The sequence below is a fragment of the Alosa alosa genome, chromosome 3 (genome assembly GCF_017589495.1).
Source record: "Alosa alosa isolate M-15738 ecotype Scorff River chromosome 3, AALO_Geno_1.1, whole genome shotgun sequence".
Taxonomy (NCBI): Eukaryota; Metazoa; Chordata; class Actinopteri; order Clupeiformes; family Clupeidae; genus Alosa; species Alosa alosa.
The window spans coordinates 5,043,976-5,071,454 of record NC_063191.1 but is presented as its reverse complement, the minus strand read 5'-3'; the positions used below and the strand labels follow the sequence as shown (position 1 = coordinate 5,071,454).

At 42.3% G+C, this 27,479-nt stretch overlaps 2 protein-coding genes and 1 long non-coding RNA gene across 5 annotated transcripts; all 3 read right to left on the bottom strand.

Moving 5' to 3' along the window:
• Nucleotides 1–10,311: 10,311 nt before the first annotated feature.
• LOC125291721 (butyrophilin subfamily 3 member A1-like) lies at nt 10,312–13,384 on the bottom strand. 2 transcript variants are annotated; one of them, XM_048238569.1, is made up of 9 exons: nt 13,342–13,384; nt 12,960–13,078; nt 12,803–12,847; nt 12,502–12,597; nt 12,318–12,389; nt 12,148–12,181; nt 12,013–12,036; nt 11,699–11,725; nt 10,312–11,545 (listed from the first exon to the last, which is right to left on the bottom strand). In XM_048238569.1, exons 1-9 carry the CDS (start codon nt 13,358–13,360, stop codon nt 11,007–11,009), a joined length of 975 nt encoding a protein of 324 aa, XP_048094526.1. In that variant the 5' UTR covers nt 13,361–13,384; the 3' UTR covers nt 10,312–11,006. The 2 variants fall into 2 exon arrangements, with proteins under 2 accessions (XP_048094526.1, XP_048094527.1); XM_048238570.1 differs by having other exon boundaries at nt 12,502–12,594.
• A 3,077-nt stretch (nt 13,385–16,461) lies between these two features.
• Nucleotides 16,462–20,427, bottom strand: LOC125291752. The gene is made up of 2 exons (XR_007193056.1): nt 20,224–20,427; nt 16,462–17,187 (listed from the first exon to the last, which is right to left on the bottom strand). It is a non-coding gene; the product is annotated as an uncharacterized LOC125291752 (long non-coding RNA).
• Nucleotides 20,428–22,351: 1,924 nt separating this feature from the next.
• Nucleotides 22,352–27,250, bottom strand: LOC125291712 (E3 ubiquitin-protein ligase TRIM69-like). Of its 2 annotated transcripts, XM_048238555.1 has the most exons (11): nt 27,173–27,250; nt 26,835–26,953; nt 26,267–26,329; nt 26,040–26,147; nt 25,719–25,823; nt 24,789–24,932; nt 24,441–24,578; nt 24,221–24,272; nt 24,111–24,137; nt 23,974–24,000; nt 22,352–23,784 (listed from the first exon to the last, which is right to left on the bottom strand). In XM_048238555.1, the coding sequence occupies exons 1-11, from the start codon at nt 27,189–27,191 to the stop codon at nt 23,255–23,257; spliced, it is 1,332 nt and encodes a 443-aa protein (XP_048094512.1). In that variant the 5' UTR covers nt 27,192–27,250; the 3' UTR covers nt 22,352–23,254. The 2 variants fall into 2 exon arrangements, with proteins under 2 accessions (XP_048094512.1, XP_048094513.1); XM_048238556.1 differs by lacking the exon at nt 25,719–25,823.
• Between the last annotated feature and the right edge of the window lie 229 nt (nt 27,251–27,479).

The window sequence follows — 27,479 nt, the reverse complement described above, 5'->3', positions numbered from 1 at the left end:
CTGGTAGGAGTCTTCTGCACGCCAGTTTGTCACGCCCGACCATCATAGACCTCTGGAGTCTAATTTGATTTCTCTAACTTGCTAACAAGTCGCAAGTTAGCTCTGGGGTAGCAAAATCAAATTGTGCAGCCTTCACGCACCATTGATTATAATATCTACTTTCGAAGGTTGAGGACAAAAGTGTGTTGAGGAAAACGCTCATGCGTCTCTCGATTTAGTCGCCTCCCCCGCCGAGAATTTAACAGGTGATCTCGTTGTATGGGCATAGATGGTAGCTTTTTGTGGCGAACTTCAGGAGGTCTGTCAGAGCATCGCCATGTGTGGTGGTCACATCACATGGTTAGGCCTACTGTTTGCAAATGTGAACTTGAAAATATGTGCAATTAAAACAAATAAGCCAATGAAAATCATTTGAGAATTGTTGTAACAACAGCTAGCTCTTACAGATCAGACTAATTTATAAAACAAATAGTTCTGGATGAGCATTACATTAGTTCACTTAGAGAGCTCTCTGATGGATAAGCCTGAGTAAAATATGAGATATATAAATTGAGCAAGTCTGAGTATTGTATAAGCCTTTGCTGAGATCTCTTTTGTAAATCAAAAAAGGACTAAACTGAGATGACTAGAATGAAAAACGGTTCAAGCTTGTGAAGAGATCTCTTTTACAGAACTGATGGAGCCTAATCTGAGATTTACCAAAATGATCTGAAATGAGAATTGCATGAGTTTACAGAGAGAGCTCCTCTGGTGGATCAGCCTGAGTAAAAATATGAGATGTATAAATTAGACAACACTGAGCATTATTTAAAATATTGATGAGATCTCATTTGTATATTAAAGGAGTCTACACTGAGATAACTTAACTATGTTGCTCCAGAGACAAACCTGAGAAGCGGGAGACAAAAGCAATAATCTCATTTTTATATCACTGTGATCTCATTATTGTCTAGGAGAAACAACTGAGAAAGAGAGGAGCTCTCATTTTAACATTTTCTTTCCTCTGGGCTAGCAGCACACTTTATATCTATCCCCATTTACCACTAAACATATACAACTCTTACAAAGTTTATCTGATTCCCCATTATCCACAAAACACACATGGGGTTTGGGGCCAATATGGACTTCAGGGGTTTGACACCAGTCACATGACTGTCACATGACACTACATCCCAATATGGATGCCAAGGGGCGTGGCATTGTTTGGACACCAGACACATGACTGTCACATGACTTTACATCCAATATGGCTGCCCAGGGGTTTGACACCAGTCACATGACTGTCACATGACTCACAAAACAATAACAATAACAAACAACACGTGGTGACAAATCCACGGCTAATTTGCATAAAAAGGAGGCGTGGTTATGACGTGATTTATGACGTTTCAGGGCGGGGCTTATTTTGACAGATAGTTCATGATAATTACTACTGACAGCACTAGTTAAAACGGGTTTGATAGCCTACGTCATTAAACATGAAACAACTTTAAACATTTTATTCTCTATCTCTAAGCTGAATACTATTGTATGTTCAGATAGGCTAACTACCAAGTACCTTACCACCGCTCCCCAAACGTCTCCTGCAGCACTGTGCCCGCGTGCACCTTCTGAGAGTTCACTGAATGTATATGATGTCACGGATTGGTGGCCGCAAGGCATTTCAATTAACACAGAAAAATTGTTAATTTTGTAAATTTCTAATTTCACAAACTATTAATGAGACATTTTAGCGAATAATCACGTTGGAACTAGCGGAAGTATTACAAATTTTAAAAAGTAAAAAACGGGTCTTGTCAAAAGGGCACTTGGACATCAAAGGGGCAAAAGGGCAGGTGCTAGAGCCCCTGTACCCCCCCCCCTTCTCTGCATGTGCCTGTTGTTCTCACTTCAACACAATAAGTTATAATAAACTAAACCACAAGAGACGTGGTTCTAAAACGTTAAACTAACACTTGCACACGTGTGTAAAGGTATCCAGCTGGTCGGAGCTGGGCAGTATGTACGTTGGTAACCTCCCTCCCGATGCCTTAAGAGCAGTGCTGGTAAGAGAGCTACCGAAGTGCTAACCTGTAGGCCACAGCTGCTGGGCACGGCTGCCCAGGTTGTGTGAAGGCCTTGAATAAATAATTGTGATATACACGGCTGTGGGTCAGGACACACTGACTCAGACAGAGAATTCAGATCTAGGTTTTCAGATTTAATGATCACAACATGAAATAAGGAAGTTGCAGGCCCAAGGCTTAGGAAAGGAAAGGAAACACAAAGTTAACAGAAATCCTGCAAAAGGTCCACAGCACAGCTAGAGTTCAAATAATAAGGTAGTCCAAACAAACGATCCAACTTAACTGGAGATTCCGGCAAAACTGGCACAAACGTGGGAAGACGGGAGCAGAGAGTTCTTGCGTCATTCTCTGATGAGACCAGACGTGGAGTACTGGGGAAGTGGGGTAAATATAGGGCTAGAGTCCAGAGCAACACAGGTGTAGGGAATTCCAGTACTCAGGGGAAAGTGAAAGGGACACATGAGCTGTGAGGGACTGATTGATGGGCATGGCTGAGGGATTTGTTGAGTCTGAAGGTGAGTGACTGGTGGGGTATACTACGAAGCACGTTAGACATATCTAGGCTATGTAGACATATCGAGGCTTGACAAAGCCTTGACTCAGGGGTATAATGCTATGATACTACGATTGCAGTTATGTGATATATTTGTCAAACTAGGCTTTCAGCTCAGATCTTGGCGTTCTCAGTGTTGGGATGACTTTGGCCAATAGTAACGTGGAGACGCACAAGACCGCCTCTATTTAAAAACAATTACTTCCGCATTCATGAGCGATAGCTTAATCTACACTGTGGTCATTTTTTGTGTCTAACCTATAACATCAAATAAATCAATTGTCATCAGTTGTTGTCATCATGGTATGCACGTCCATAGTGGGATATTTGCACGCACAGCACTATTAAAGCGCATTCGAGATCCAAAATGTTAGTAGAGACGGAGCTCCACCTGTAAGATATATAACAGAATCCTACACGTGAGATTACTTTGTTTTTAAGACAATTGATTGGTCAGTGTGCGGTAGATTACACGATTTGAGCTATAACTTAGCACATAACCTCCTCCCGACCAGGTTTGGTTGACAGCATAAGATACCATGGTGATATAGCGACACTGAAACAGATCCACTTTCGTGTCACAGCATAGCCTGGCTTTGAGCGCAACATACCTCGCTAACCCACTAATCGAGATTCGTACTATACCCCACAGGCGTGGCTTCTGGGGAACCTGGCATGGCTGTGACAGGTGGTGAACCCCCCTAAAAAGAAAAGTGGTTGTCTGGTCACCACACACACACACACACATACACAAAGACAGAAAGAAAGGGACTTCCCTGCCCTTATTGCTTTGTCACAATGGTAGCCTGGCTTTAGTTGCTGGTTGCGATCAACTAACCCCTAACTAACTAATTGACAGCCTATTATTTTCCCTTTGAACTGTCTCCAGGCAATATGAAACAGGGCATATCAGGCATAGCAGATATCCTGCTCAGTTCAAACTATCAGTTGCCGCTGACAGCAAAAACGGGTTGGTTCCTGTTTAAAAGAGAAAGGTTATAGGATGTCAAGGGAAATTTCAACAACAATCTCATATTGCCTCATCACACACACACACATAGCCAAGCCAAACAAAACACATTAAAACAGAAATAAATTGTTCTCACGCACACACACACACACACACAGCCACCGAAAGTTTCACTAGGGAGCAAAGTCTAATATAGCCCTCTTGGTCCTTGCAAGTTGCTTGAACATGTCAGGATGTGAAAGTCCTTTGACCATGGTTACTGTAGCTCTTGATGACCTAGACCCCCATCCTACACCCGGCGTAACGTGACACAAAGCACGACGCAAGTCTTATTCATATCTTACACCCAGTTAGGGCAGCCGTGGCCTACTGGTTAGCGCGTCAACACAATGTACAACATAGACATAAATATAAATACTACACAGAAAAGTAAACCAGCACAACCAATTCTTAGAAGTGTCATAGAACCTATGATTATAGGTTGACAGTTCAAGTACGACAGGGCAAACCGGACCACAACACGTCAGCAGACGCCCTGAAGTTAAGTTAAGTCAAGGGAAGGAACAGAGGGATAGTCTAGTGGGGTGGCGAACCTGTGGCTCGCGAGTCACATGCGGCTCTTTGCCTCCTCTTGTGCGGCTCGCGGCTGCCCAAATGATGTTCTGACTTCTTTTTTTTGTAGCATCTGCCAAGTGTCTCACTTTAACACATGGTATGTTATCGTGACACAAAGCACGACGCAAGTCTTATTCATATCTTACACCCAGTTAGGGCAGCCGTGGCCTACTGGTTAGCGCTTCGGGCTTGTAATCGCAGGGACCAGTAGGCACAGCTGAAGTGCCCTTGAGCAAGGCACCTAACCCCTCACTGCTCCCCGAGCGCTGCTGTTGTTGCAGGCAGCTCACTGCGCCAGGATTAGTGTGTGCTTCAGTTCACTGTGTGCTGAGTGTGTTTCACTAATTCACGGATTGAGATAAATGCAGAGACCAAATTTCCCTCACGGGATCAAAAGAGTATATATACTTACTTAAAACTTCCACTTGGTTTTGATTGCCCTCAACATTAAAGCCCCCTCGACAAGGGAAGTGGAGGTGAAGATCTTTCCCTATGAATTGGGACACCACTATATGCAAGTTAGCGAAGCGAAGCGTGCTCACCTAAATGCCGCGATCGCCCGGCGTGTCACCGGGGTAGTAGCCTGCTACTATTTTCATTCAGGAACATGCCCATTTCAGCGGTCATTGTTGTGTTGGCTGTGCTGGTTTATCTACGTCTGGTTAATCAACAAAGATATACGTGTTCATGTGAATGCCAGAACACACACCTTAAATATTGACGAAACTACCCAGATCAGATAAATAAAGTTATTTGATGGGACTCTCTCAAAGCACTCAGCAGATATCATGATCGTCAGATAGCTTTGTGAGATATTTTCTATCTTTAGTGTTAGAAAACTCAACAGTCCATCAGATGTGCATCAAACTAACATATTCAACATATTTCGAAATTTTAATATGCTTATTTGCGAAAATATATGAAAAATGTGGCATGCTCGGTGAGCTTGCACGGTATCCTGGGTAATTTCATCTCCCACTTCGTTTTAAGCCTACATCAGTCCTGGCTATATTTTGAGGGTTGATTTTAAGGGGAAAATAGCACTTCCCCTTGCTCCCTAAAGTAATGGGACACCCTAGCCCTACACGTGCACGCGCTAAAATGAGGGTTAGGGCAAAAATCTAGGGGTAGGGGAGGTATTGGGACGGGCCCTTATACTTATACTTACTTAAGTCAGTGACGGATTACTTGCCATGCTCGCCACTTTCATTAAACCTTGCGCCCAGGTGTATGGCAATTAACGACATAAAATGTGGTCTGGCGCCTGATCCAAAAATCACGATCCCTCTAAAAATCATTACGCCATTGACCAAGAAAAACCTTGTCTATAATGAAATGCAGGATAGATGTACTGTAAATGTAATGTTCACAAGTCATTTTTTGGAAGTCCAAGTCGAGTCTCAAGTCTTTGAGGGCCAAGTTCAAATTAAGTCTCAAGTCTTTTGCCAGAAGTCCAAGTCAAGTCTCAAGTCTCTGGCCATCTGATCTGTCGCTGTATTGTTAAATATTATGAATTCAAAGCATGTCCTGTATAGCATGTCCTGTTTTCAATAGTTTATTTTGATTGCTACAATTGACGTATAGCGTTCTTTACTGCAACGTTTCTATTATATTTTTTTCCCCAAAATAAAATATGGGCAGCCAAGAGTAGATGTGAACTTGTGACAGGAAAAATATCACTCATGCTTGAGACCAGAACTTACATTGGATCTCCAGTTTAGGACATTGTATATTCTAAAACTGATAGTTCCAGCCTCTAGGGGCTTATTGCTTAGTCTAATCTTCTGCTACGAACCTGGTCAAATATTAACCTTAGTATATGTCTCATCATATGGCCAAATATAAAGATGCAATCTGCCTGTTCTCAGCATTAGCACAACACTTAGCTTATGTGGTTAGCTTATCTGTGACAATATTATGCTAAGTTTAACTAACCCTGCAGCTTGACCACAACGCCAAAGAGCCAGGCCTGTTGGTATGGCAGTCATAGGGCATACTCAACTGTAGTGAACCCAAAGAGCCAGGCCTGTTGGCATGGCAGTCATAGGGCATACTCAACTGTAGTGAACCCAAAGAGCCAGGCCTGTTGGCATGGCAGTCATAGGGCATACTCAACTGTAGTGATGGTACTCCATCACTCTGCCCTCCCCTTCAGGAAGCTCGCCCATGCGCTGCACGCACAATTGCATCCCTCACACAATCACCAGCTGTACTTCTCCCATCCCAGGGTGCCTTACACACGTGCTTCAACCATCTCTGGGATGTCAACACAATGTACAACATAGACATAAATATAAATACTACACAGAAAAGTAAACCAGCACAACCAATTCTTAGAAGTGTCATAGAACCTATGATTATAGGTTGACAGTTCAAAATACCGACAGGCAAATCGACCACAACACGCCAGCAGGCGCCCTGAAGTTAAGTTAAGTCAAGGGAAGGAACAGAGGGATAGTCTAGTGGGTGGCGAACCTGTGGCTCATGAGTCACATGTGGCTCTTGCCTCCTCTTGTGCATTTCCTTGGCTGCCCAAATGATGTTCTGACTTCTTTTTTTTTTTGTAGCATCTGCCAAGTGTCTCACTTTAACACATGGTATGTTATCGTGTTTTAGCCTCAAAACCAAGGCCAGATAGGCAGCATTGGGGCAGCCGTGGCCTACTGGTTAGCGCTTCGGACTTGTAATCGGAGGGTTGCCGGTTTAAACCCCGACCAGTGGGCATGGCTGAAGTGCCCTTGAGCAAGGCACCTAACCCCTCACTGCTCCCCGAGCGCTGCTGTTGTTGCCTGAGTGTGTTTCACTAATTCACGGATTGGGATGAATGCAAAGACCAAATTACCCTAAAAAAATGTTGCCATTAGGTGGATTGCGGACACTGATACAGACCCATGGGCTGCAGCTCCAGCGTGTATGAAGAGTGGTCTTTGCATTTGTGTAATGGAATTGGTGAGTCTTGAAGTCTTCAATAATTTGCTTCCCTTAAACTAAGCATTTACGTGAAGCACATGATATGCCAATTGAAATACATTCCACTCAGATAGCTAGGTGGCTACCAGGTTCATAATAATTGCAAACAGAAAATATCTAGCTAGCATCATGTCATGCTTCTATTTCCAAAGGAATGAAGGTTGTTTATACCAACTTAATAGTATGCTTATCATTGTTAATATTGTGCTATACATGTGGTACAAACAATGTTAGATTTTGGGAACTAGCCATAGGGTACATTTAAATGGAGCTGGCAAAATCGTATGAATGTTGAATGTGTATTAGCCTAGACAATGTTCTTAAGCATTGACAGTGCACCATTAATAACGTTAAACAGCATCAAATCGGTAGTAGCCTATTTCTTAAGAAAATTATATTTAAAATGTATATTTTTTTACTTTGTCATTATTATCATCTGAATATAAAGTGTTTCTTTGGGGGGGGGGGCTGAAAGTGTCCCTCATTTGGGGCTGAGTGTCCCTCATTTGAGGTTGAGAAAGTTGGCAACCCTACAAGCACATCACGGTGGGGGAGGAAGGAAGGAAGGATAGGGCAGGGGCTGGAGTTACAGGAACAGTGAGAGGTCAGATTATCAGATTTGATTGTTTGCAGGGCTGGGAGTTACAGGAACAGTGAGAGGTCAGATTATCAGATTTGATTGTTTGCAGGGCTGGGAGTTACAGGAACAGTGAGAGGTCAGATTATCAGATTTGATTGTTTGTCTGCTGTGAGCATCTCTTGCTGGACTTTCAGTATTACAGCTCAGTTCAGTTTCAGTTCAGTATAGCTGAGCAATATATGGACAATATAGCATAAAAAGAGGACTTTCCTGCTCTACTGCATTTCACCAACATCACTTTCATTTTCGTCACCTTTTGGCTGTGGTATCTGTGTGTGTGTGTGTGTGTGTGTGTCTGTGTGATTGTGTGTGTGAGAGAGATGAAGAGAGAGAGAGAGAGAGATAAAGACATAAAGAGTGTGAGTGTGTGTGGGAGAGATATGAATCCAGACAACCAGGCTAGTTAAAAAAAGTTTTTCTTGTACCCACTCAGAAAAACATGTTATCCAGTCTCTATGTAAAAGGCAAAACACCAGTGGAGAGAAATCCCCTAGAATTTCAGTCAAAACAGATGAATCCCTGATGTGGGCCTGATTAATTTTTAAACCACTTGGGATAAACAAATATGTATGTCTGTGTGTGTGTGTGTGCTGTGTGTCCATGTGTGTGTCAAGTAAAAACACATGCGGCCTATCTGGCCTTGGTTTTGAGGCTAAAACACGATAACATACCATCAACATACATTCCTTTCAGCTTGTGACTTAAGCACTGCCACCCATTTCCTCAGTCTTAATCAAGTAGCTTACATGGGGAACACACTTCTTTTGGTAATGCCTGTTGACTTGTAGCCAAGCTGTGTGTGTGTGAGTGGTTGTGTGTGTATGTGTATGGCAAGTAAAAATGTGTGTTTTATATATATATACATTTTATATATATTTTTAGATATACCTTTGGATTAAATAGGCCTCTCCTAGTGTAACGGATGCCAGCTAGCTTAGCTGTGCTTGTGGAACGTTGGTAAACCTCACTCCCCGACGCCTCAAGAGTGCTGCTGGCATGCGAGCCAGGGGTCTTTATTACGACATCCCGTTATTACGACGACCCTCTATTACGACATACCGTTATTACGACTTGCCTCTATTTAGACATGCCCCTACTCCAACATGCATGGATGAGCTGTAGTCATGTCATCTGCACCTGCAGACATCAACAATCCACCCGCCATCCACTCCAAACTATGTTTTTCCCAATAATTGATATCGGCACACATTTCAGTCAAAACCTTAGGTGATTTTGAACTGGCCATGTGAATAAATGTTACACATTATGTAAAACACAGGTAGCTCTCCTCATTTTATTCTCTAAGCTCTCAGGGGAGAACGGTCAGAAACTCCATGCATCAAACAAACTCTGTGCGTGCAGGCCACCTATATTAATTAATTAATGGCCGTCAATCAATGACCAATTCGCAAAAGGCGGCGGAATTTTACAGCTCCAGTAGCCTAAACCATTTCAGTGAGCGTTCAAATAACCCCCAGAGTTCAGTGTCCATCAGGGTGTTCGAACTGGGTGTGCAATATATTCAAGTTGCTTATAGGCTATTGCATTTTAGAGGACAATGATAAAGCCATGTGCAACGCATTTTGGCTTGCCAGCAGGTTGGGATAAACTCAATTTACTACACAATAATGTAGGCTAGGCCTATAATTTTTACATGTCATGCGTGTAGTTGTTGAATTGCACATAACATGTCTGCATATTTATTTAGTCTTCTTTCTCTCGACTCTAGGTTAGCGCATGCATTATCATGGCCCTATACTTTTTTAAGTTTTTATTAAAGTTGTGTGCTTACATAGTATGTCATTACACAATATGTCTGTAACTGTGTGTTGCAAATAGCTAGGGTTCCATTTCATGCTGTGTTTTTGTGCAAATGCACATAAATGCGTATGTGTGTGTGTGTGTGTGTGTGTTGCACTCTGCAAGACCTGAAATATTGCATCTGATGATGGGTGAGGCTGTTTTAGTCCTGTGTTTTGCTAATCTGTTCTTTCACTCTGCCCTCACTATGGATTCAGTTTGAGTGTGTGAGAATGAGTGAGATAGAGAGAGAGAGGAACAAAAAAAAAGAATGTCAAAACTCACCCCTTCTATTTGAAGTTAGTGGTGCATGAGCGTATATATATAGGTGTGGTGAAGGGTAGATGGCTGCATTTCCATGCATGCACATAAGTGTCTGTGTGCGTGCTTGTTTCAGAATCATTTCTTATAATGTTATTTTGTGTTTGTGCATGGCAATAGGTTAAAACATTAGCAAGCACTGGCCGCAGTATTTGAGCCTATGCACAGTGTGCATACACATGCACATACACTCATTGCATTGTATACATGCATATCAGTGTGCACAGCATTTCTTCCATAATCTCATGCATGCAAAGTCTGTATGACCTAAAAAAAATGCTGTTGGTCTACGCCTCCTTGTTATACAAACTATGCATACATATTGCATGTGTGTTTGCTGGTATGTTCTTATGAGAGATCCAGACAACCAGACTAGTTAAAAAATACATGTAAGCTTTATTAAAGTCTTGTGAAAAGTAGTCATAATTGTCATTACACACAATAGAAAAACGTTTTTACATTTTACATACTTTTCAACATACTGAACATACTCTACTGTAATCTTTCCTGTAATACCTGAAAAACCTCATACCATCATACGGTCCAACGATTACAGTAATATCCTTACTACAAACCTTATCTACAAACCAGTGATTCCTTTGTCTCTATATGATCTCAATCTACAGATGAATGACCAACTCTTAGTCTTGGTCTTCACCCATCACTGGAGTCCTCATCTCCCTGCAATCAGAGCTGCACAGTCCCTCACTCGGACTTGCAACCTTGGGCATCAGAGACGGAGGGCATGCTAGCAATGCAGCTATACGACCCACGACCCATGGGTGCTAGTGCCTCTCACCTACACATGTCCTTAGGTGCCTGAGAGCCTACTTCACTCACTACACCCCATCACCTCAAAATGGAGCCGTTCTAGTCTGCCAACACCCTTACATGAAACAGATGACAATTTGTTTTTGATGTTTCAGAAACAAAATATTGATTAATTAATATTTTATTAGTTAAAGAAGATTAGAAGTAAGAGTTACGTTTGCTTGCAGATAGAGGCTACACACAGTGTAGATAACTAGAATAATTGCCCTGCCATCCTGACTCCTAAAGCCTTTTCTGCCTCTAAATAATGACCAGCTCTCTGTCTGTGTCCACTGTCCCAAAGACTGGGTAAATCTTCTCATCATTACTAAAATCAGCATGGAATGTGTAAATGTGTCGCCTTTTCTTCTTCTGTACATCAAAGAACCTGACCTGTTTGCGCTCCACGTCCAGATAGACTCCTACTCTGGTGGGGCTTGATTGGTTTAACTTGGTGACAGGGTCCGTAAGGGCAACAAGACTGCCTAGCTGTAGACGGAGTGTCCAGTAGCCTGTGGACGTGGTGAGTTTGGTAAAGCCGTGTTTGGGTGCCGATTCCTTCAGTACACCTATCCTCCAATCACAGCTCCTCCTCACACCCACCTCCCAGTAGTGCTGACCTGAGCTGAAACCCTCTGCCCCCTGGATGCAAAACCAGCCGTCATACTTGTGCAGAGCTCTCTGAGACCATGCGTGTTGCGTTTCTTTGCTCTCCTCAAAAGTGAATGATCTCACTCGTCTTCGGTCATTAGAGACTCTGAGGCTGGGGTTTGCTGTCTTTGGGTCCAGTGTGACCTTAACTGGAAAGGCCATGGAACAAGATTAGGCCTGTGTGTATGCAGCTCCATTTGGTGACAAGGTCACTTTCTCTTTGTGCTTACCAATTTGCATTAAATTTGAACATTCAAATGAGGTTCAGCAGTAATGTACAGAATTCAAATAGTCTGTCTCACCTTTTGATATAACCACTGACCGCCAATCTAAAAAGAAACAAGGGTCTCGTGTTAGCACTAACAAGCATAGTTAGCACTAACAACATCAAGGACGTTATGACAACATTAGATTTCTAGTACTCTGACAGGATATCAAAATGAAAACAACATTAAGGTCAGGTAATTTAGCCCCCACATATTATCCTCAGTAAACAACCTAGACCTATATGGTAAGGTATTGTCATTACAGTGGTGTTATGAGACACTAATCAACATAATTTTGAAAATGGCAGGATAGACAGTGTATTATAATATTAAAATGAATACAATCTTACCTGAGTTATGGATTTCCCCTGATACTAAAAGAAACAAAAACAAAAGAGAGATTAGTTGTTTACTCAAAAGGAAAACACAAACAAAGACCCAATTGACTATCCCCATAAAACCCGTAGGAAATAACCTTAACTTACCAGCAATGTTATCTTGCATTTCAGACTGTTTGACCTGGGGAAAATCAGCATACGTCAGATCATTATTAATCAGAATACAAACCAAGGTCATAATGAATTGTGAATACTGAAATGAATATTCTGTTGAAAATACACTGATGTGTATTCTAATTATGTAATTAGAGACACACCTCCTCAGCATGTTTCAACCTTCTCCCCCCATTTTCTCCCTCATCATTCTTCAAGGCAGACAATTTGATCAGCTGTGTGAAGATAACACATAGAACATGATATTCAGTAGGAAAACAGTAGGAAAATTGTGGTTGTGGCATTAAGACATTAATGCATTTCGCGTCTGTCATACTTCAACATTACCTCCTTCACTCCATTCAGATCAATAGCCAGCCCTTTAAGGATAACTTTGGACTCATCCAAAGAGGAGACATCTATCAACTGGAAGTGTTTGTACTTCTGTGAAGAGGTTTGGGTAATGGAAGGACATAAATGTAAAAAAAAAATGTAAAGACATAGACATAGCAATGTTTAATGTACTTGTTAAAAATGGCTCAGCATTTTCTGTAACAGCTATCAATTACACTCTCAGCACCTGCCCTAACAACCTGCTCCTTCTTGTTGTTAACTTTGCCATTATATGAAAACACACAGCACTACGTACCTTTAAAACATGGTTTTGAAGAATAACTTTGCACTCTTGAAGCACCTAGCAGTAAAGCAAACAAAGGAATAGCAGTTATGACCATTGAAGTCTATGGAAGATCACCTAGATGAGGTGTGTCTCAATCTCATAATTAAAGCATACAAAAACATGTTACCTTTAGTAAGGATAACTTTGGTTTGAGGAATGGTTGTGAGCTGCATGTTTGCCTAGTCTCCTGTTTTTTAGGTACATAAATAACTACAGTTTGGCAACTCTGTGAAACAGAAAATGTCTCTGCAACAGAGAAAGTAGTAATGGCACTGATTAGAAAGGAAATGTAGTTTCATGAGAAAAATGCTTGTGCAGAGATTACACATGCACATACATGCAAGAGAAGAGACATCAACAGAACATTTTAATAAAAAGTTTATATTCTGCAGTCAAATATGTCTGAAGGACCCAGATGAATTGGCCACCATACTGTATATATGCAGCCTATTGATAACATGTTTAGAAGTTTTTTTCAATACTAACAAATATGAATAAAATTAACTCACTGTGCTTTGAATGCGACATTTCATTTCACCTCCTTCATTTCAAAAATAAACAATGTTTCTGTTCTGCCGTCTGTTAGTCCACAAAGAGGGAGGGAATTAACTACTTCCTCATAGAGCTGTCAAAGATAACCACTCCTCCTCACACAGTGGGAAACAAGTCTGCACGTGACTCCTTATCTGCTACTGTAGGAAAACCTGTATTTATCTAACTATATACTGTTAATCTCTATCATCTACATGATTATACAGAGTACTGTACCAATCCTGCACTTTGGTATTAATGCTTCTTTGCCTTTCTGGTTGGATGTCAACTGCATTTCATTGGATCTGTACTTGTACTCTGCTAAATGACAATTGAAGTTGAATCTAATCTAATCTAATAAACCAGAACTGTAATATAAAATAATATTATAAAATAATTCTGGCTGCTTGGAAATGGCGAGGAACACATAGACACACTGTTCAGACCAAATTATATTTATTATATTTATCACATTATATTGCATTTGGACCATTTCTCATTTTTACCCATATTCCAACCCCTGTCTATAGTGTCTATAGTGGACAGGGACTAACCTCAACATTGGTTGGCAATAGGGCCATCAAAATAACCCATTAACCCAGAAATTGAGCTGCTACTTTTACATACTTTCGCCATTCCCGACCTGTCATGCGACAATGTGGCGTCCACGGGACCATTTTGCGTGGTGGTCGCAAGTAGTTGCAATATTCTCCTAAACAGAGGTGTTGCTGTTGTGAAAAGGCTATCACTACCTACTTCACACCGTAGAAGAAGCAATGAAGCCGCTGTAGTTGCCATGGTGAATCAGTGAATCTGTGATCGGTGGCGGGGTCTATTTGAGGGAGCCGTGAGCGCGCACTTATCCAGGATAGGTTTCACCTGGCTTGATGAATCCGTGTCTGCTCATCCAGGGGGTCGTTTCTAGAAAGCATCGTTTGCTAACTTGCGTCGCAACCTTGGTAGTTCGCTCCATCGTTCTTGGATTTGGTGTTTCTAGAAAGGGTAGTTCGAACTCTCAATCGCAAACAAGGACTTAAAGTTTGGTCGTTTCAACTACTGCCCTAGGCAGTCGCGACTTGTGTCGTTCCTTGGTAGTTCCTGTTGGTGTCCGGAGCGCCTAACCAAAAATCGCAACCACCTAACAAACATTTGCGAAGTGGATATTTATCTTGTGACTCAATGATTGATCTATCCTGTAGCTTAATTTTGAATAAGACACTGACTCCCCTACTTGGCTCATTCTTGCTATTTTGTTCAAGTCCCGCAACTCTAGCCATTATAATGCGAGAAATTCCTGCATACACTTTTACAGCCTGTCTGATGACGGCGTGGCGTGGAAGTGGCGTGAAGGCGGTGCTATTGACCGGACGGATCAACTACCGAGTTGAATTGAACATGGCCTCATGCAGACGCACACACACACACACACACACACGGAGAGAGAGAGAGAGAGAGAGAGAGAGAACCACTTTATGCTTTACGCCAAATAGGCTACTAACATAACCATGGCAAACTTTTTACATCTGGAAAGAGCTCCTTGGTAACTATCCTGCTAGCTCAGGTCACGTCAACACTTGATCCCAGAAAGATTGTCTTCAACTTGTTAGTTTTTTGAACATTAATTTTATCTAATAACATAGAAAACATAATGAATTGCATCCACATATCCTTATGCACTATGCACAACTTTTATTCACTAGCGACTAGCCTAAAACCGTCAGGCTGAAGGGAGGCTAATTACTCTCACGTATTTTCTTAAAGTGACAGGCACTCAATTACACCTACTCATCACCAATGTGCACTCAATTAGACCTACACCACACATTAAAGATGTGCCTAAGTGTTATAGTTTAAACGTCAATATGAAGCATTCAAATTACTAAATATGTTTATTTAAAAATGCTATACATAAAAAAAAAATACATTATTAACTAAATAAACTAATATATTAACAAATAAAAAATTATAAATATATGAAATAGAAACATAGCCTATCACATAAGCCATACGGAGCGCTGCTCAGTTGTGAAAGAGAATGTCTGTGCACGAGTCATGGCTTTAGTTGCCTCTACGGCAGAGCATGGCATGGCATAAACTCAGTAAACTCAGGTAGGTGAACATAGCCTACTGTAACAAAGTAACAAAAGAAGCTTAACCAAAACAACAAGCTTAACTGTAAACACGTAGCAAATAAGAAACATAACTAACCCCAAAGAAATGATAGAAAGAGAATGTATAAGTATATACGTATAAGTATATATACTCTTTTGATCCCGTGAGGGAAATTTGGTCTCTGCATTTATCCCAATCCTTGAATTAGTTAACACACTCAGCACAAAGTGAGCACACAGTGAGGTGAAGCACACACTAATCCCGACACAGTGAGCTGCCTGCAACAACAGCAACAACAGCGGCGCTCACATTGACCCACATTACAAATGAATTTAAGAGCAAACATGAATGTGTTATTCACAACATACATTTACAAAAATTTCAGAGGTGAACATCACTTTATGAAAATTAGTTTGGCCTGGCACCCTGTGTAGTGAGGAATGTCCTTTGTTTGAAAATGGGGGTAGTGTAGAATTCTGGGGTATTCTCAATGTATTCGGATGTGTTCATGTTACTTCTGCGTGAGGGGAGAGGTCCATACGATTGTATATAATGCTGTCTAATACCAAAAGCCTGACCAGATGTGGACACTAAGGGAGGCTTACACCTGTGCCTATTTACCATCAAGAGGGTCATGCTGCCCTGGTGATCAGGAACATCAGTTATATCAGGGCTGAAGGAGATAGCGTTCTGTTCGGGCTAGTATATCCATCTGATCAGAGCCGGTTTTGTACACTGGTTGGCACCTGCCACGTTGGCATGATTTACATTCATATGTTTTAGTATAACAGGCTTTGTCTTAGATTTTATCTCTGATACAGATGGAGGAAGCAACTCGAGCTGGAGCATCTTCTGTCGGGAAGCTCAAGTAGCCCGCTTCTAATTACAACCACACCTGTTAGACTCAGTTTTACTGTTCGAGACTTAGCGTGTGTTTTGTGATTCATTGTTTTACCATCTACAATAAATCATCATCTAATCGCCGATCCTGATCCAGCCATCAAGCTTTATTGACCATCTTCAATACAAACATTACAACTAAAACACAGCGCAACAACCAGGGAATCTCACAGTAGCCACGTGGCAGCCATTTGCAGCTTTTGCTCAAATATTGGCCTTGCACACACATAACATCTTCATCCCATATGCAATACACATTTATGTTGTTTGCACTCTATACTGTACTATTATGTACTTTATGGTAATCATTTAAACTGTACCACAGTGTGACCATTATATAACAACAGTTGCATTTTCTATACTGCACAAGAGGCGTGATCAACGGGCATAGTTCAAATGACTCTGTACGCATCTGACCAACGAACTGGGTGACGCAAGTGACGCGAAAACTCCAGGCGGAATAGAAACCGTCGTCAGATCAGGCTGGGTTGAAAAAATGAACGTTAAAAGATGCTGTTGTTGCAACTATCTTAGTGGTCAGGTCATGTCGCAGCCTTATGTAAGAAGCTTTCACTTCCATATGTCAGTAGTGCTGACTATAGCAGAAGCAAAACCAATTGCTGAAGAGTGCTGAGTGTGCTGGCTTCATCAGCAAAGCTCTTCCATGTTTGGAGAGGTGTATGGTCGCACTTGTCCATAGTCCCATGACAGGTTAAGGGTTTGGTTTGGAGAGGTGTATGGTCGCACTTGTCCATAGTCCCATGACAGGTTAAGGGTTTGGTTTGTTGTCTTTGGCTCCATTGTGAAGTGAACTGAAGGAGAATGGGTTAGTTAGTCACCTAGTTAGACTGTCTAAAACATTTTCAATGGTCTGGGTGAAAGGAGGGATTTCTTTGTGTAAATACAGAAATGTCCACATGACACACAAGCGTAACCAAGCCCACTGGCTTGTGCTATTGTTGATCTTTTACCTGGCAAGTGTGGGTGTTGGTATCCCAGTAGGCCTAAATTTAGATAACAGGGGCCTATTGCACAAAACTAGGATAAGGGATTAAGCCGGGATATCTTGGTTATCCTGGCTCAATTTATCCATGATCCAGTTGCACAAAAGCGGGATAGGGGGCAGCAGGATATGTTATAGTATAAGTCACCATGGCGATTTATTCTGTGGAGCTAGCCTGCTCCAGACCAGGCTAAGTTCCAGGATCTATTTAATCTCATCCCTTATCTCAGTCAGCAGTCACCACAAACGGAAACCAATAGTTATACCACTGCCCACTACACATTGGTATCAGATATACCTAGACCCACTGTCATTATTTAAACGCTTGTGATCATTAATTAACTTTTACATACTCGCCATTCCCGACCTGTCATGCGACAATGTGACGTCACGGGACCATTTTGCACGTGGTGGTCGCAAGTAGTTGCAATATTCTCCTAAACAGAGGTGTTGCTGTTTGTTGCTGTTGTGAAAAGGCTATCGCTACCTACTTCACACCGTAGAAGAAGCAATGAAGCCGCTGTAGTTGCCATGGTGAATCAGGGAATCTGTGATCGGTGGCGGGGTCTATTTGAGGGAGCAATGGCTGGCGCACTTATCCAGGATAGGTTTCACCTGGCTTGATGAATCCGTGTCTGCTCATCCAGGGGGTCGTTTCTAGAAAGCATCGTTTGCTAACTTGCGTCGCAACCTTGGTAGTTCGCTCCATCGTTCTTGGATTTGGTGTTTCTAGAAAGGGTAGTTCGAACTCTCAATCGCAAACAAGGACGCAAAGTTTGGTCGTTTCAACTACTGCCCCTAGGCAGTCGCACTTGTGTCGTTCCTTGGTAGTTCCTGTTGGTGTCCGGAGCGCCTAACCAAAAATCGCAACCACCTAACAAAAATTTGCGAAGTGGATATTTATCTTGTGACTCAATGATTGATCTATCCTGTAGCTTAATTTTGAATAAGACACTGACTCCCCTACTTGGCTCATTCTTGCTATTTTGTTCAAGTCCCACAACTCTAGCCATTATAATGCGAGAAATTCCCGCATACACTTTTACAGCCTGTCTGATGACGGCGTGGCGTGGAAGTGGCGTGAAGGCGGTGCTATTGACCGGACGGATCAACTACCGAGTTGAATTGAACATGGCCTCATGCAGACGCACACACACACACACACACACGGAGAGAGAGAGAGAGAGAGAGAGAGAGAGAACCACTTTGCGCTTACGCAAATAGGCTACTACGCAACCATGGCAAACTTTTACATCTGGAAAGAGCTCCTTGGTAACTATCCTGCTAGCTCAGGTCACGTCAACACTTGATCCCAGAAAGATTGTCTTCAACTTGTTAGTTTTTTGAACATTAATTTTATCTAATAACATAGAAAACATAATGAATTGCATCCACATATCCTTATGCACTATGCACAACTTTTATTCACTAGCGACTAGCCTAAAACCGTCAGGCTGAAGGGAGGCTAATTACTCTCATGTATTTTCTTAAAGTGACAGGCACTCAATTACACCTACTCATCACCAATGTGCACTCAATTAGACCTACACCACACATTAAAGATGTGCCTAAGTGTTATAGTTTAAACGTCAATATGAAGCATTCAAATTACTAAATATGTTTATTTAAAAATGCTATACATAAAAAAAAATACATTATTAACTAAATAAACTAATATATTAACAAATAAAAAAATTAATAAATATATGAAATAGAAACATAGCCTATCACATAAGCCATAATTTTCAGTGTGTGTGTGGAGAGAGTCAAGCAGAATCTGGGATGTCCACTGTTGTGAATGATCCCACTACAGTATATATTACTGATGACATAAGGGTGTTGGGGGCCCCAAAATCAAACACTTTTAAAAAGTATCGAAGAAGTATCGAAATTGCAATCCCCCGCTCCCCCCTAAATTGTGTAAATCCCCCCTACATGAATAACCTAAGGGGGGAATTCCCCCCCATTTTGAAAAATTAATTTTAAGCCCTGTATTATCCCAACGTTGTAGGTTCGATTTTCTGATGTGAGATTGTCCTCTTGCTTCTCGCTACCTGCAGGTGAACTAGTGTGACACGTAGATTCAATTGTTTTTGACTGTTGTATTGTACCTATGGTCTCTCGATGTAGAGTAATTATATACATTATGGTCAAAACCTATTGTTGTGTCTCGTAGGCCTACTCTTACTCAGAGATGAAAAGAAGAGATAGGATGCGAACTCCGGCCGAGCACGCAGTGCACCGACGCGCTGACGTTAAGCCACGGGACAGTTGATAACCTATGGGATACTCAGACATTTGTTCAGGCTATATATTTTTTCCAACATAGATATTTAACACAAATAATGACTCATATTGGTCTGCTTAAGTTAACTGTTGTTACTATGCTTGCAATAGGTTTAGGTTTTGGCTGATGTAATGACAATGCCAGCATTAATTACTCGGTTTAGATTAGAAAAATGTCGACATAGGCCGTGACAGAACATTTCTAGGGGTGGGGTATTACACGTTTCCACTGTTTCCACCAATGATATGTACGTCGGAGGTAGCGAATTGCGACACAGGTACGATGCTTTCTGGAAACAGGTGTAACAGTGTCGTTGTTTGGTCGCAAGTTGCGTCGTACCATGGTGGTTGAGCAACGTCGTTGCTAACTTTTCTAGAAACGACCCCCTGGCTTGCTCGTTGTGCAACCAATTAAGCCTGTACACTCTTGCAACCATTAAGCCTGTACATGTCTTAATTCTGCTTTTGTGCAATAGGCCACAGCTCTGCAAATCTCTTTGAAAAACAAAAACTAAAAACAGTAGCAGTGTTGGTAATAGGGGGAGATTCAGTGCCTTACTCTTGTTTTCTCATCTCAATAGAGCAGAAATCCTTCATCATCCTCTTCCTCCTCTCCCTCATCATCCCTCACTGTTGGAGTGAGCAAGAGCTTCCCCTGCTGGGGAGAAGGGTGGATCCTAAGAGGGTGATTTTGCTTAGTGGTTTTTATAATATCACTGCTTACCTTTGACCAACTGCAATAAATACAAACTCTGCACTCTTCAATCACCTAAAGAAAAGGCAAACAGATGTGGATGAAGTCAGATAAGAATCAGATAAGGCATGGTTCAACTCTGTCAAAGGTTTACATTAAATATTAGCCTACCTTGAGCAAGCTCATCTTTGGTTTGAGGAAAGGTTGTGAGCTGCATGCTTGTTGACCTAGGTCCCTTTTAGTTTCATGCAGCTGCACATAGTTGAGCAGAAACGTATAAACTCACATACTGAGCAGAAACGTATAAACTCCATTTACTAATGTTAATGTTTAATGGCATTAGAAAATTATCACAAACACACAGGGGAATGTGGAAAATACCACTCTGTTGCTTTATTTGCACTCAAACAGCCTTATCTCTGTGTTTCAGCATTCAGACATGATCAAAATACTACTGTGAAAAATATATATATATATATTCATATTTAATGTGCAAACAGTTACTCACGGTGTTTTGACATCATCCCTTTTAGCTTTTGCTCACACAGTGAACGTTTGAGGCAACTAAAGCCATGACTCGTGCACAGACATTCTCTTTCACAACTGAGCAGCGCTCCGTGTCAGGCTTAAACATGAGACATAGCCAGCTCTTCAACCCTCAGTTCTCAAAATGGCGAAACAAAGAGAAAAAAAGCTGTGCAGGAGAACTAACTACAACTACTTGAACTATACTGCAACCACCACTACCAATATTATTATCATTATTATCATTGTTATTATTATCATTATTATTATTATTATTATTATTGTTGTTGGTAATTTGACTATGACTGTAAATATATTTGTTTGTTTTCTTGTTTTTATTAAGCTGTATCCCTATCTATAGTTCTCCCCTTTGCCATCCTCCAGTAACTCTGCACACACACACACACACTCTCTCTCTCTTTCTCTCTCTCACACACACACACACACACATACACTCACACACACACACACACACACACACTCTCTCACACACACACACACACACACTCTCTCTCTCACACACACACACACACACACACACACACACACTCACACACACACACTCTCTCCTCTCTCTCACACACACACACAATGATATGTGGTTCCTTCCTTGTGTCTCCCATGTGTCTCAGTTACATTAATATAGATGTGAATAGACTTGCTGTTTCCCTTCATAGCCTTGTGACTAGGTCAGGTGAGAAGTAAAGACCATGACACAGTGTGGTCTCAGGGCAGCCTGTGGCTGATGACAGTAGTCTATGCAGTGTGCTCAACTCGAGGGACACCAGATGGGAAGCTTGTCCCATGGTTCACGATACGGTTTACTAATACCATCTTTTCCTCTTTATCTAGTTGCCTAATCTTCTCATGTTTTTGTTTGTGGTGACACCGACCAGGGAAATCCATATACTTCACTTGGTGCCTTCCCAATGCCCTCTCCCCCAGATGTCACGTGTCAATTTCACTTTCTGTACTGGGCTTGTTTTGTCTCTCAGTATAATGTTCGGGGGTTCATATTCCGTGTGAGACTGTTTCATATTTATATTCCCATGAGACACTTTTTACTCTCACCTCTCCCCTCCTGGCCTCGGCCTGCCTACGTACTTCCGGTCGATTTATTTTCCCTACAGTACTCCACTACTTCACTACAGTACTCTCTGCCAAGTCAGAGAGTCTGGTTTCCAGGCTACCTCTCCACAGGGTCACATGATCAAACCAAAACAACCACAGGCATAGATGCAGCTTCTGTCTTGTTGTCAATGCCTAATAAACAGCAGAGGACTACCTGCAAACTCTTGTTTCTGCACACTCACACTATGTTGCACAAATACACCTTGCAAGCACACCTTGGTCCTATTAGTAATGCACGTTTGCATTCCATACATGCAATGCACTGTGTTATAATCTCTAGGGAGGTTGGTTGTGAGAGTATGTGGGACATGTATAGCAGGCACTGGTACTGTATATGTCAAGGCAAAGCAATTTGATTTATATTTCATACACAGGGGTAATTCAATGTGCTTTACATACACAAGAGCAAAGAGTACATCAAAGCATAAAAGGGCAGTAGTTCAATAGTTAAAAGACATAAAAGACAACATTGAATAACTAGAAATGCAATTCCGACGCAATTTATATTTTATTTAAAATATCACATTAGCATGCATAGGGGAACAAAAGTGTATGCAGTTTAGAACAGTTAACCTAGCACATATATTTTGGTGCTGTTGGTTTTGGTTAATTCAGTGTGCAATCAACATGATGTGGTTTTGCAGCAAGAGCAAAGTGGCAACATGCTGCAGCACAATGATCTAACTACACTTCACTTCCAGCTCATACGCTCAGTACTGTACAGACTACAGTATATACAATGTAAAAGCTTGAGGAGAAAGTAAAAATGTAAAATAATGTACAAAACCATATGCTTGTGCTACAAAGGCGAATGTATAGATGCCACTAATGGTGCTTACACACAGTTGTGTTGCGTGCAGTGTTGGAGACGCATCTCGTCCACTTGGACTTACGTTATCCGTTGCCAAACTGAATTGTGGGTCCGTTGCGTCGCGTTGCTCCCGTCGCCCCCGTCGAAAAGTTCAACTTTTGCTGCACCGACGGAGAGCCACGGAAGGCGCCAGCCAATCAAATTACGGTTATATGCCTACTTCCATGCATTTGCATAGTAGGCTACACACCCCCGACCATCGGGAACGCAACTGTGTAGTAAACGGAGTCTGTATGCGTCATGTACTGATTTGTGAATGAGTCTGGATTTTTCCAGGCTTCTGCTCTTATGTTTGTCCCTTAAAATAATGCAAAAGTAAAATCTTAGTCTGACCATTACAACAATGCTACAGAATGCACCTGTAGCCCCCTAAGGGTTAGGTTGAGGCAGTATGATCAGGTCTGTGTCTATCTCTATGGTGCCAACGATGGGAAACACCTCCTCCTTGAAGCTGTGGTTAAAGGTGTAGATGTGTCTGCGTCTCTCTGCGTCGTAGAAGGAAAGCTGCCCCTCCTCCATGTCCAGGTAAACCCCGACCGTGCTGAGGGGCTGGGACAGGGGCAGGTCTTTGGCAGGGACAGATAAGGCCCTGAGTGAGTCTCTCTGCAGCCGGAGGGTCCAGTAGCCTGAACGTGTGTTCAGGTCGATGAAGCCGTTCTTGGGGGCGGATCCCCTGACGACCCCCAGCCGCCAGTCCTCCTTCCCGACCACACCCACCTCCCAGTAGGCCCTGCCCGAGCTGAAGCCCTCGGTACCCAGCACACACCACCAGCCGTCGAACCGATCACGACTCCTTGAGGCGCCCTGTCTTTCCCCGAACTGCCTCACTCGCACCTGTCTTCTGTCAGGGGAGAAGACGAAGTCCGGGTGGGCTGTGTTTTGATCCAGGACAATGTTTACTGGAACAGAGTAAAGGATGAAGGTTAGGGTCTGTCCAGTTTCATAGTGGATAAGATTCAAACATTTATCAGTTGATCAGTTTTGGTTTTATTTCTTTATAACACAGAAATTCCCCTAAATTATCTTAGTTATGGCGTGGGTGATACCAAAATGTTCCCTTGGCTGGAGCACTCATACTTTTTACTCACCATATGATTCCGTAAACATGTTCCATACTGAAAAGTGAAAATAAAAAGCAATTTTAGCTATTGTGACTATTTGACATAAGGCTAGTAAGGTAGAGATGTACTGTATATAATTAGAATACAAAGAACTCTATACACACCTATGTCTGGAATGTGGTCAACAGCTCCTACGAAAGGAAACAAAAGAGATGCATGATAGTGGGCTGAACCAGTTTCATAATTATCATTTCAAAGACTTTCTGGCCTTTACCTTGGCTCCTAAATCTCTGCTTGGATTTCAGCCACAGATACGGAATGCCACCCTACAGGAACAAAATGAAACATACCTCATTGTTGAAGGGATAAAAACAGAGATTAGACTTAGATTTAGATTAAATACTCCTGACAGAATCTGTCAACATTGTCAACATCACCATGCACGCACGCATGCATGCACACACACACACACACACACACACACGCACGCACACCTTCAGGGGCTTATCCTGCAGCACGCTCCACATGATGAAGTCCAGGGCTGGCAGCATGTTGGGCAGCTGCCCCCTCTTCCACCGCCTCCCCAGATCCTCCAACACACTCCTCACATCCTCTGCTGCACACACAGAGCCCTGGGAGGAGAGGGAGAGAGAGAGAGAGGGAGAGGGAGAGGGAGAGAGAGGGAGGGAGGGGTGTGAAGGAAAAAGACCAGAGATCTGAGAGTTGGTATATGTATCTATCCGACATAGCATAGGCCATGTCACTATCAGAGGAATCATGGTATTATGTAAATGCCTGGTTGTTATATCCCGTCTGTATTATTGAATGTTGCTGCCACCAACCTGGGGCCGTTCCTCCAGTTCTGAGGCCCAGATGGAGAGCAGTTTCTGGGCCGTCTTCAGCCGCCGGTCTGCCTGCTCTGGGTGGGTCTTCTCCACCTCCTCATACTGCTCCCAGCTCTCACACAGCTCCACTGGCCCACTGACCTGCAGCACACACACATCAGACTTCCAGTGGGGTGTTCATCACCTGGCACATGGGCAACCATCAGTGCAGTGGAGATGAAGACATGGATGTGGCCCATCTATGAGACCCTTAGTTACTGCCACAAAGTACTGTATGTTCTATATATATTTCTGTGTAAAGATAAAGAATCAGCTTTCCCTGATGTGGCAGGTTATTAGCAGAGTTCTGGTCACATATTGACAGCGTTCATTACAATCAGTAACGTAAAGAAATGTAACCAGTTCACAGTGCTATGGTGAGGGGTCCTCTGTGGTCTACCTGGCCCACTTAGCGTTGCAGAAGGGTGACAAACATAAACCCAAAGCAGAATGTACAAAAACAAAATGAAACGACTGGTCTATATTTATATAGACCTACACCCTGCTCTCATATCTGGTTTTACTAGTTGCTAATTGTGGAAGAGCATGCTTTGCATATGGTTCTGCTTCAGTTGTGCAGTCAAGCCTGGCTTGAAGTGATGAGTGCTGTATCTTGGGTAGGTTGACAGGTCACTACATAGGTGTAATCCAGGTCTAACTCAGGTGTGCTGTACCTGGGCGAGGCTGACAGGTGTTCATTACTACATACTGTAGGTGTAATCCAGGTCTAACTCAGGTGTGCTGTACCTGGGCAAGGCTGACAGGTGTTCATTACTACATACTGTAGGTGTAATCCAGGTCTAACTCAGGTGTGCTGTACCTGGGCGAGGCTGACAGGTGTTCATTACTACATAGGTGTAATCCAGGTCTAACTCAGGTGTGCTGTACCTGGGGGAGGCTGTCCAGCTCCTTTGCCCACTGCAGTATGAAGAGTCGGCACTCAGCCAGGCTGTAGCTGTCGTCTACTGAGCTGCTCTGCAGATTCTCCCCACACTAACATGAGAACATGCAAATGTCTGACTTACAGTAGCAGCGTTGTTGATGTGATATCTTTCAGGATGTCAGAACAGGAACACAATGTTCTGCGATTTATCTCTGTAAACATCTACAGGCTGCAGACCAGACTAACCTGCTATTCAAATTATGATCCAGTTCAGACAACACTAACCTAACCTATGATCAACATTGCAAAGACAAGGTAAAACATACCTGTGAGACTCTACCCAGCTGTGCAGCCAACTCTCTGATTATAGCTTTAGACTCCTCCAAAGTCTCCACCTTATGGCTTTTTGACCGTGTGGAGATATGCAATGTCCTCTGCAAAAATACAACAAAAAACCAACAAGGAGCATTTCAGCTTCAACATGACTGCACCAGCCTGAGGCAGAATGTACACTTCAAAACAGCAATGCAAAAGTACTGGCATGTAGTCTCACCTGCAGAAATGTCTTTAGACCTTTGTACAACTTCTCTCCCTGGGCACACCTCTTGTGGTCAGCCTGTAAAAGTTGATGGACTTTGAACATGTAATATCCATTCAAATTGAACTCTGGCGATCATACATGTGCCTAACATGCTGATACAAGACTATGCAAAGAGGTGGGGTTTTGATGGCATGTCAGCTATGGAGCTATGTGCAGAGACTGAAAGGCCATCAAAAGACATACTGTATCTGAAGACATAGACATGAGTGTTTTGCATATTCTTTAAAAGCTTCCCTTTGTTCACTATTTAAATTTGTCACTTATGCACCACCATGTTTTATGCCAACACAATGTTATTGTATTATGTCCACAGCAGAATAATCCAAAATTCTGGTTCTTAAAAAGGAACCCTGAAACCCAACAACCACCAAAAACAAAACGTGTGAGAACGTCAGCTGTGAAATAAAAAGCATACTTCCTCTGACTTATTTCCCTACTGTCATATTCGTCATTACAGGGACTTCTTCCCTTCTCTGACAATCTGCTTTCACAGCTCTGTTTTGAAAAGCTCTTTGTTTACCTTCTGGCAGCAAAGGTTGGGTTTGCCAAACGGCTGTGAGCAGGTGTCGTGTTGACAGGGTTTTATTCCATGTCTGCCAAAACTGGGAAAACTCTTGCTTGTCCCGATGCTTACAGAATCTGTAAAGTAAACGGTCAGTAAACAGACAGTTGTGTCAGTCAAAATAGTGACAATTATGCAGCCAGAATATAGTTGCATAGTTTATGCAAGATAGTGTGAGAAGGACACAGTAAATCAGACAGATTTTGCCTTCATTTCAGTCTATGTCAGCAGAGGTAATCCAGCAACTGTACCTCCATATTATAATTCTGTGTTTGTGTGTGCATGTAGAGTCCTACCTGTGACTGAAGAAATCATGATCTGTAACACTAGTACACATAGCAGAGAACAGAAGAGCAGCACAGAGTGGAGCAGCACAGGGCACTGTGATCATAACAGGAAGTAAAAAGTGCTTTGGAGAGAGAACAGAAAGGCGGGGTCAGGGTTTTACGTTGTTGTTGTTGTTGTTGTTTAAATCAACCAATCACCATTTCAGAAGAATGTATTCTTGTGACTGCATCTATTACTGGCAAGGCAGGTTAAATATAGTGTACAATCCCCTTGCTTGTTTGTTGATCATGTGTTGTTATGAATTCTTAGTTTCCA

Coding starts and splice junctions, on each gene's coding strand:
- LOC125291721 (XM_048238569.1), bottom strand. Junction 11,726..12,012: donor AGGGGAAATCCATAACTCAG/GTAAGATTGTAT, acceptor GTTTCTTTTTAG/ATTGGCGGTCAGTGGTTATA. Junction 11,546..11,698: donor GTCAGTGGTTATATCAAAAG/GTGAGACAGACT, acceptor TGGCCTTTCCAG/TTAAGGTCACACTGGACCCA.
- LOC125291712 (XM_048238555.1), bottom strand. Junction 25,824..26,039: donor AGCTGGGTAGAGTCTCACAG/GTATGTTTTACC, acceptor TTCTCATGTTAG/TGTGGGGAGAATCTGCAGAG. Junction 24,579..24,788: donor AACTGGAGGAACGGCCCCAG/GTTGGTGGCAGC, acceptor CTCTCCTCCCAG/GGCTCTGTGTGTGCAGCAGA.